At 33.9% G+C, this 9,671-nt stretch overlaps 1 protein-coding gene across 2 annotated transcripts; it reads left to right on the top strand.

Annotated features, from left to right (window-relative positions):
* Positions 1-4,772: 4,772 nt before the first annotated feature.
* LOC144568537 (RNA polymerase sigma factor sigF, chloroplastic-like) lies at positions 4,773-9,290 on the top strand. Of its 2 annotated transcripts, XM_078318902.1 has the most exons (9): positions 4,773-4,933; positions 5,019-5,107; positions 5,210-5,262; positions 5,726-5,860; positions 6,283-6,565; positions 6,657-6,887; positions 7,553-7,693; positions 7,847-8,047; positions 8,971-9,290. In XM_078318902.1, the coding sequence occupies exons 1-9, from the start codon at positions 4,849-4,851 to the stop codon at positions 9,256-9,258; spliced, it is 1,506 nt and encodes a 501-aa protein (XP_078175028.1). In that variant the 5' UTR covers positions 4,773-4,848; the 3' UTR covers positions 9,259-9,290. The 2 variants fall into 2 exon arrangements, with proteins under 2 accessions (XP_078175028.1, XP_078175035.1); XM_078318909.1 differs by lacking the exons at positions 4,773-4,933; positions 5,019-5,107; positions 5,210-5,262 and adding an exon at positions 5,287-5,547.
* The last annotated feature ends 381 nt before the right edge of the window (positions 9,291-9,671 follow it).

Consider the following 9,671-nt stretch of genomic DNA (forward strand, 5'->3'; position numbering starts at 1 on the left):
ATAGAGGTAAAACATAATAGGAACATAAGTCAAGAATTATCATGTCAATTTATTACAAACCAACAAAAGAAAAATACATTAGACAAAATAAAATGAAGAAAATAACAATATATAGTTCCCTTAATTTATTCGAAACTCAACACTTGCATTATGTATATAACGAGCTTCATCTCTTAATCACCCTGAGGTTGGGTATTTCTGGAAGCAACTAGAGTTGCTCCTGCATGTTGCTCACAAACATTTTATCACTCTCACTCTCAGACACCACCACCTCCATCTCCTTGAGTTGTATAAGGAACTCCAACCCCGACACTACCCCGACGCTACTGCATTTGCGAATCTTTAGCTACTCAAGTCTTTTCAATTGACACCGACTCGATCCATTCTTCAAGAATCAATACTTGCAACATTGGAAATGAACCCTTACCAAAGCATAGTTCCTTGACATCTTTAAACGAGCCCCCCAACAAATAGACAATCTTCAGATTGGGCAACTTTTCAATGGCTTTCATATCTCGATCGGTTAGGAAAGTGTTTCTGAGGTGCATCTTCTTCAGATTCTCTAGAGAATTGATCCAAACAGGCGATTCACCAAGAGAGCTGTACAACTTTAGGCTTTCAAGATATGTGAGTGGGGAAGAAACAGATTCTAAGCAACAACTGAGCCCTGAATCATCTGCTGCTCTAAGTAATAATGACCGTAAGTGCTTAAGCTCATCAATCACCTTTGCTAATGTTTTCCCATTCTCCTTAGTGAAACCACTCAATGCTAACTTTCTTAGGTTGGTAAGATTCTGAATCTCCTTTGCTAAACCCTTGCTTCGACCAATATCAATCGTGCGAAGAATATTTGGGGATGTTAATTCACCTATTCCTCGAGGAACCCTCACCCCAAATGATCCTCTCATAAACTTGTTTATTCCCGTAATTAGTTCAATATGCCGGGGGTTATTATAGAGATCAAGTCCTGCACGTAGATAGCTTAATTTCAGTAGCTTAGTAAATCCAATAGGTAGTTGGACTACAGCCGTGTTTCTAATATCAAGTGTCTCAAGTTCACTAAGTTTGCACAATGAATCCGGGAGTTTTGTAATTTTTGTCCCCCGAAGACCTAGGTACTTTAAATGACGAAGCTTGCCGACACTCCTCAGTCCCGGTTATTCAAATCCAAAGTGCCTTCTAGATCTAGCACTCTTACCAACTTCATTTTATGATCATATCTAAGATGGATACTGATCGCATCTGGGACAACTTCACATTTGCCACGACGCCTTTGTCCCATTTACATGGTCCACCAGTGATGATAAGGTGCCTCACTTTATCTCCCTTGGTTATGAGGTTTTCATCTTTTAGCAGTGAAACGATATTCAAATCGACAGCCTTTGAAAGAATTAGTTGGTACATCATGTCATGAATATCACATCTTTTAACATCTCCATTGACAATAATTAATTGTGCTCATTTGTGATGGTTGGATCAAACTTCCTCGGCCTGATCATCTTTCGTGTACACTACTTTGCAAAATAGATCAAAAGCGTCATTTTTTGGAAGTTCCTTGATCTGATATATATTGTCATTTGGGTGAGATATAGATTCGGCCAGAAGCCTTGATTGTGTGGTTACTATGATTCGGCTTTCATTGCCCATAGGTAACACATCTTTTATCTTTTCCCATTCGGACAAACTAGACAGGTCATCTAGTACAATCAAGTACTTGTTATCTCTTAGATAGTCAGTTACCTTTTCTGTTATTGATCTACTGAGTAATTGCTCTTGGACATCAGACGGGATTTGCTTAGCGAGGCTTTCTATGAATTCTTCCGTGTTGAAAGGATGTAGAACAGTGACCCAAGCAAAACATTTAAACTTGTGATCTCTAAGTTGTTGGCATCCATAGGCCTTTCTTACAAGAGTGGTTTTTCCGAGACCACTCGTTCCTACAACTGATATCACTTTCCCTTTTCAAGACTCGTCATCTCTAAGTTCTACGTGCTCCTTCAAAATAAGCTCAACCAATTCTTTTTGGGGCTCATCTAGACCAACAAGCAAATCTTCTACATTACCAACCAATCTGGTATAGGCATCATTTTCATTGTATGTGGGGCCACCATTTATCTTGCTAATCAGGTTATACCGCTGGTTTCTCTTACTCACTTCTATGATTCTAGTTTTTAGCACCTGATTTTCTTAACAATACGGTCCCGTTTCTTCACCGAGCGCATGACAGATAGGCAACTTTTTTTCATTAGGTGATCAGAAGCCTCATGAAGAAAATACTCCACATCAAATGCCAACTCTTGTACTTGATTGATCCATGTGGTTACCATCTGAGAACCCTTCACATCTTCTATTAAGGCAGCATTTAAGAATGCTCGCATCATCTCAAGGGCTGCTTTTATATATAACAACTCTCTTTGCACCCCTAACAGTAAACCAATTTCATCGATCTCTGATAGCTGTTCTTGCTGCTTTAACTACCAAATTCATTGCATATTTTGCTATGCTTATATCAACCGCCTCCATTCTATGCAAGTTTATTTCTCTGCACATGAACAAAGAAAATATTTGATTATCTAATTAAACTGCTCAAAAACAGAAACTATTTCATTCACGTTCTTTTTCTCTTCATACAATTCATCTCCTGCTTACATATATTTATAATACTTAATACAAAATCTATTTTTAGACTACTATATAGTTTTAGAAAATGTTAATATAGCAATACTTTGATCCATGTAAACAATTTCCCCTCTAAAGTTAGTATCATATTTACCATTCCAAATTTCACAAACTAACAAATTTACCCATATTATTTTCTTTTCTATTAGAAGTCATAATAAATTTATAAAATACCCACTTTCCCCTTTATTAAAAAAAAGGAAAAAAAATATGTATATCATATTGTTTCAGAAAAAAAAAATGTAATTTTCTAATTGAAGAGGAATCAAAACTAAGAATACAATGGCACCATTCCTGATTTATTTTACATATGATTTCAATAAAATAAAAACCTCTTGTAAATACAAGACTTATGCTTTCATTAAAAGTTGTAATAAATTATATTCATTTACATATAACAAAACAATAAATATAGTAATACCTAGCTAGATGAACAATTCAATTGACAAGAGAATTAGGTACCGACTTGAGCGACATCTCGAACTAAGCGAAAAATTCACAATTCAATAGTAAGGTTTTCAACATTTCAAGCACCAAACCATGACCGATTCTCAAAACAGAAATTCAAGAGCTCACAAGTTCAATTCGATAATTAAATTCTTCAAGCAAAATAGTCACAACTCACAAAGTTAATTTACCTTCGCTTGTGCCTTCAATAAACACCGACCTGTTTCGAGATCTAGAGCTTGTGTATCCTCAATTCAATAAATAAAGAAAATAACTAGAGAAGAAACTCCCAAGGACAGATTCAAAATTTAGAAAAACATGTACTATTTTTTAAAACAAACAATAATTTTCTTATTTCAGTTTAATGATTTTAATTTTAGAATAATCGATCATTCTAATCCCCGTGCTTTAAGCAATATATAAGATGGCTATGTAATGAAGAAATCATACAATTACTCAGTTCATCTCCTTAAATACTTTTTGTTAGTTCATATTTGTATTGCAGAAAAATTAAAAGTGTACAAGAATATATAGGTTTTGATCAAATATAGATAGTGCTTCAGTATGTGTTTTATTTCTTTAGAGGATAAATATATTGAGTCAGATAAATATACTGCGGTTAGTTTTTTTATTTTGTTAATTATGGATCTATGATGAACTAACAATTTTGGCTCAATTGATTGTATATATATGGTTAATTATTAATAATAAGTAAGATTATTGTTTAACTCCGTGCTATTAATTAGAGTAAAACTGAATAATATTTTTTTATATACGCCGTGCTATTAATATAAAATTAACAAGATATATATAATTTTGGAAATATAAATCATGAAAAGTATATTTTTAAAAATTTGAAAGGCGATAAGAATTTTTTTTTTTTATTCAGTGACTAAGGTAATATTTTCTTTATGAGAGTCACATATTCAAAATATGAATGAAATTTTTTTGTGAATATCTACAATTAAATTCAATGACTTTACCCTTGTCTTATCTAAAATAAATTAAAAAGTTCAAAAAACTATATAAAAAAAAAAAAAAAAACTTAACACAAGTTCTTTCCTGTGTGTATTGTCTTGGTCTCTTGGATACCAGATCAGAAAATTGAACAAAGCAAAAGACAAATTCATGCGGGCTCGCGGGCCGGATCTAAAGACGGCCCAATTAACACAGTGACACCACTGTCCTCAATCGATTCGGACAAGAAGATTTTACTTTGGTGAAGGTGGTGTGTCTTCTGCGGCCTTACCCGTATCACTTCTCTGTACTTAATGAAATTGAATGTGGATGTGAATCATGTGATATATTCCTTCTCACATTACAATTCCACAAAACTTTGTAGGTCCCAGTCTTCATTTGTCCGTTCTCACCTTTCGCTCAAAACAGAAAGCAACAGAAAAATCAGACCCACCGCTGCTCCCATACGAGACCGAATCCTCTGGAGCAACTCAAATTTTGAGTTTATATCCGGGCCAATCCGATCCTATGTGGATTATAAGGGATCCTTTAATATTCGTGCTAAAGCAGATTGGACGGTTTGGATTTAAACTCAAAATTTGAGTTAGCTTAGGTGATCTTACTTCAATGGGAGCTTCTCAACCAAAGGAAACGCGCCCTTATCACTATCAGTGACTGTCACCTCCTGCGCCAATCAAATTACAAGCTTTTGATTGTATAAAGATTTTTTTTTTTTTTGCTCTGTTCACCTCCTACGGTCGTCTAATGGAGACTGGAAGGAGCCTCCTTTCCACCCCTTTGCCTCCCTCTAAACCTAGAAACCATCTAAGAAATCAGATACCTATATCAGGTACTCCTAAAATTTTCACACAGCTCGTCTCTCTGGTTTGATTTATCATCAATTTGTTAATTTTGTTTTTTTTCCTTTACTGCAGTTGGCAATTTTCCCAGATCAGTCATTACACAAGAATCATGTCAAACTTATAAAGGTTACTGCTTATCCAAGGACGAAATATTTAAACTGGTAAATGCTAATGTTAAGATACTGGTAATATACTTTGGGTTCTCTTGCTATACTTTTTGGGTCTGCAAGGTTCAATTGATTTTTTCTGTATAACTACTCCAGGCAACTGCAGATAAGCTGCATTTGGAGGATGTTGAGTCTAATTCATTATACTGGTAAACTCTTACCTTCTGATAATTTAAATCTCTTATGGTCTGCTCATACTATTATGTTCGCATCTTTTGCAAGGAACCAGGGGCGGTCCGATGACCTGTCCGAACCGTCCGATCCACATCATGATTCGTGTGCACAGATTTAGATTGGTGTGGATCAAATGCGCACAAATCTTGATGCACCTCGGACCGAATCTTGTCAGATGCCCATTGGACCGCCTATTCTTACCCTACAGAAAACTTCTCTGTGGCATTTTATGCTACTAAGAAAGTCATGCTCATACTTAGGTAGCTGTAATCTGATAGATCAATTATGCCGAAAAATTAATGGAAGTCAGAAATAAAAAGGAGGACATTGCTTGTTATATATCCATATAAAAAAAAAATTAAGCTCCAATTTACAATAATATGAAGGGAATAATAAGGTCCGTTGGATTTTTTTATCATCGTCTCCTTTTCTTTTCAGGTTGCAACCAAGAGAATTTACTTTAACTGATAGAACAACTGCAGAGAATGTCGAAAAAGGTCAACTGACACCATCTCTTGCTTCAAATCTTTCCGAATCGGGGGCTGGTCTCAAGCACAAATCTGCCGCCTTAAGGTTTCATGTTTTGCATTTTCTCTGTTTATTACTTTAGGAAAGTCAGATAATACTTTTATGATCAGTTTGTGCTGGAATTTGATTAGGCAATGCCGTGCATTACTGTTTTCTTCGTAATATTTTGGTTTAACAAAAAATTCTTTCTTTTTTTTAACAAGGTCAATTTCCTGTATTTATAGTAAACATTTCACTTTCTGCTGTAAAGATACCTCTTTTTTGATGTATAAATGGTTTGTCCAAAGCTTTCGTATTGAAGCATTAATTGCTTCAATAATCAACAAACTACAACAAAGCAAGATTCTTCTCCAAAATAGCATTTATAGTAAAAAAAGTGAAAATAAAGAACGAAATTGATGTACTTTCCGAACAATAAACACAAGTGCTGTCAGTCTTACAATTTGACCTATTTCCATGTAGCACAGTGGGGACAAAAGAAACATAGAATCATGCAAGGAAACAATTAGTACTGAGGTGACAGTTGTGAGGTCTAACCGGCTGATGGAGAGACGCCTGAAGAAGCGTAAAGTCACAAAAATACCAAAATATGATAAGATTTCCAGTTCTAGCATTGTGTGTTGGAAATTGAGCAAGAAGAATGAGAAATCCATGGATTCAAGTGACCCGCTTCGTTTTTTCACTTGGGGCTTTGAGTATAGGAAGTTTCTCACAAGAGAGGAAGAGAAAGAAGTAATTACTAATATACAGGTATTGTCAAAGCAACCCCTATACTGTTAGAAATATCACATTTTCAATAGCACTACTATGGGATCTACTGCGTAATAATGAAGTAGAACAGAATCTAATCAGGTTAGAGGAAGCGAAAGAAAGGTTCAAGTCTCAATTTAACCGTGAACCGATACCAATTGAGTTGGCCCGGACTGTTGGCATGAGCGCTCGGGATATTGATTTGTGTGTTGTAGTAGGAAAGTGTAGCTTAGAGAAGATAGTTCATACCAACTTCCGACTTGTGTTGCATATTGCTAAACAACATCTCGGGAATGGTATCGGCATAGAAGACCTTGTTCAGGTTCACTAATTTATCTTCTTTTTTCATTTAGATTACTATGATTTGAGTGAGGCTATTGTATTACGTATAGCACACATTAGTCCGTACTACAGATCAATATCTGCATTTTTAAAGTCCAAATAGTCGATCTGAACCCTTCAACATGATCTCCATATGAAAATGTACTTGTAGATCTCATTTTACCTTTTTTAGAATTTTTCTACTATTTTCTTAGATAGGTACAATATCACTTGATCGACATATTCTAGACCATTCAAAAGTAGTGATTTTCTACTTATCTAAAAAAATAGTAAATAAATTCTAAAAAAGGTAAAATTATATTCATCTGGAAATCATGTTGAACCGTTTAGGTTGACTATTTGAACTTTGAAAATGAAACTATTAATCCGTAGTACGGACCAATATGCGCTAAGCATAGTACCATAGCCTCACTCTTACTATATTTTATTGGTAAGATAACTTTTGTCTTATGGTGCCTTGCTTTTTTCTTCATGTTGTATATTAGCAACATTTTATCATCTACCTTGAAGGTTGCTAAATGCAATTCTGTGTCTAGCCTCTTAATTGTGAAAAATTGAGAAGTTTGACAGATCTCATGTTCTTCGTTTTTTTGAAGTTATATATATATATTTTTAAATTTAACTTGATTAAAATCTGCTTTGTAGGAGGGTTATAAAGGGTTGATGAGAGGCTTGAGGAAATTCAAAACAAGTAAAGGACATAGATTCAAAACCTATGCAACTTTTTGGATCAAGTACTGCATAAGAAAAGCTATACAAGAAACCTCTCGAACAATTCGGTTGCCGGTATGTATTTAATATTATGAATTCTCATTTGCTTGAATTTTTAATTAATGCAAAAACTGGCACTAGTGCATATTCAAGCAATGTCAATGGCATCCTCTTTTTCAAGATTTGCATAAGAAAAAATTTCTTGTATTTCGTTTAAAATTTTGGCAGGTGCGCTTGTTTGAGCTTTTAAGAAAGATAAAAAAAGAAAAGAAATTATGCATTCAAGAAGGATGTGCACCACAAGAGGAGGAAATTGCAAGGCGGGTTGGTATTACAACTCAGAAATTGAGAAAAGTGCTTTGGTACGGGAGAGAACCGGTATCACTGGACAAACGAATTATATGGCATGGTCTGGTTGTCACTTACCAGGTAATTTCTCTTGCTCAGTTTATTTCATGAAAGCTCCAATTGAAAATGAAAATTTCAAACTTCTACACCTTGAGTTTTAAAATTGCCGAAACCACTTAGAAGTTTTATGCTAAGAATTTGTGTTAAAACACAAAAAGTCTACAACAAAAGTGGAATAAGTAAGGCTTTAACAAGACGGGTTGTGAAAAAACTAAATCATAAATCCAACCGACTCAAAGCATTTCTAACAACCATTGGTACCCAACGTGACTGCTGCAATATCATTATCTCTCTGTCCGTAGTTAAGCAAAGAATAACAAATAGGGGGAATTTCATGTATACCCCTCAAAAACTTCAAAATTACGTATTTTTCCCTATAAAACTCATAATATCATATTTACACTTCTAAATTTCACAAATTTACCCAATTTATTGACTTTTCTATTAAAACTCATTTTAAATTTATAAAGTACCCATTTTGCCTTCTATTAAAAAATAAAAAATATGTAGTTTGTGTAAGAAAAATGTCCTATCTTCTAACTGATCGGTTTCCGAGGACAAATGATTCATTTCTCTACTTGTGACACATGCACAGTGGCATTTAGGCATATGCTTGTTTGTTCGTCACTAGTAAGAAAATGAACCACTTGCTTTCAAAATCAACAATTAGAAAAGTAAATGTTTCTCTTAAGCAGGTTAAGTATATATATTTTTTTAATAAAGGGTGCAATGGGTACTTTATAAATTTAAAATAAGTTATGATAGAAAGGTCAATAAATTGGGTAAATTTGTGAGTTTTTGATATTTAGAAAGATAAATATGATATTATGAATTTTAAAGGGGGGAATACGTAATTTTGAAATTTTCGAGTATACATGAAATTCTAACTGTTTTACCGTGAGCAAATTAGTATGAAAGTTTCAAAAATCATTTATTTTGTACAGGAGATAACTGCTGACCCGACTATAGAGCAACCCGACATTGCCGTATACAAGCTGCTGATGAGACAGCATGTACATGAGTGCCTTAATATTCTAAAACCTAGAGAGAGAACTGTAATACTACATCGTTTTGGTATCTTTGGTACCGAGAGAAAATCTCTCAGTGAGATTGGCAGTATGTTTGGTTTGACAAAGGAAAGGATAAGACAGATAGAGTGCTGTGCAATGCAGAAGCTGAGGGAGATTGCTTTGAGAGAAGATTTATCAGCATATACAATGTTTTTAAATTGAAGAACTTACATGTTTTCTTTTAGATTTCTTTTTATATATAAAATAAGTTTCAGAAAAGAGTTTACTTGTATGAACATCTTAAATAAAGTAGCAAATTGCTGTACAAAAGGATTTGCTTTGTTGGAAGATTGTATTTCATGTCTCTACAATAAAAAAATAAAAACTTTACCAACATTTGCATGTTGTTTAAACTGAAGCATTCACTTGATAATAAATTATCTTGATACTTTTGATTAAACCTAAAATAACATTATAAGTATAATTTATTCAATAAATGTATTATTTCTATAAAAATAATAAGACTTAGTTCATATTTTGTGGTTCACTAGCTAATCAAGTAATTTAAATGTTTTTTCAAAAATATGACATTCATGATTATTGTCATATTATCAATTACACTCAAGGTCTCTAAT

This window comes from Carex rostrata, chromosome 2 (assembly GCF_964058835.1).
Source record: "Carex rostrata chromosome 2, lpCarRost1.2, whole genome shotgun sequence".
In the NCBI taxonomy this organism is placed as follows: Eukaryota; Viridiplantae; Streptophyta; class Magnoliopsida; order Poales; family Cyperaceae; genus Carex; species Carex rostrata.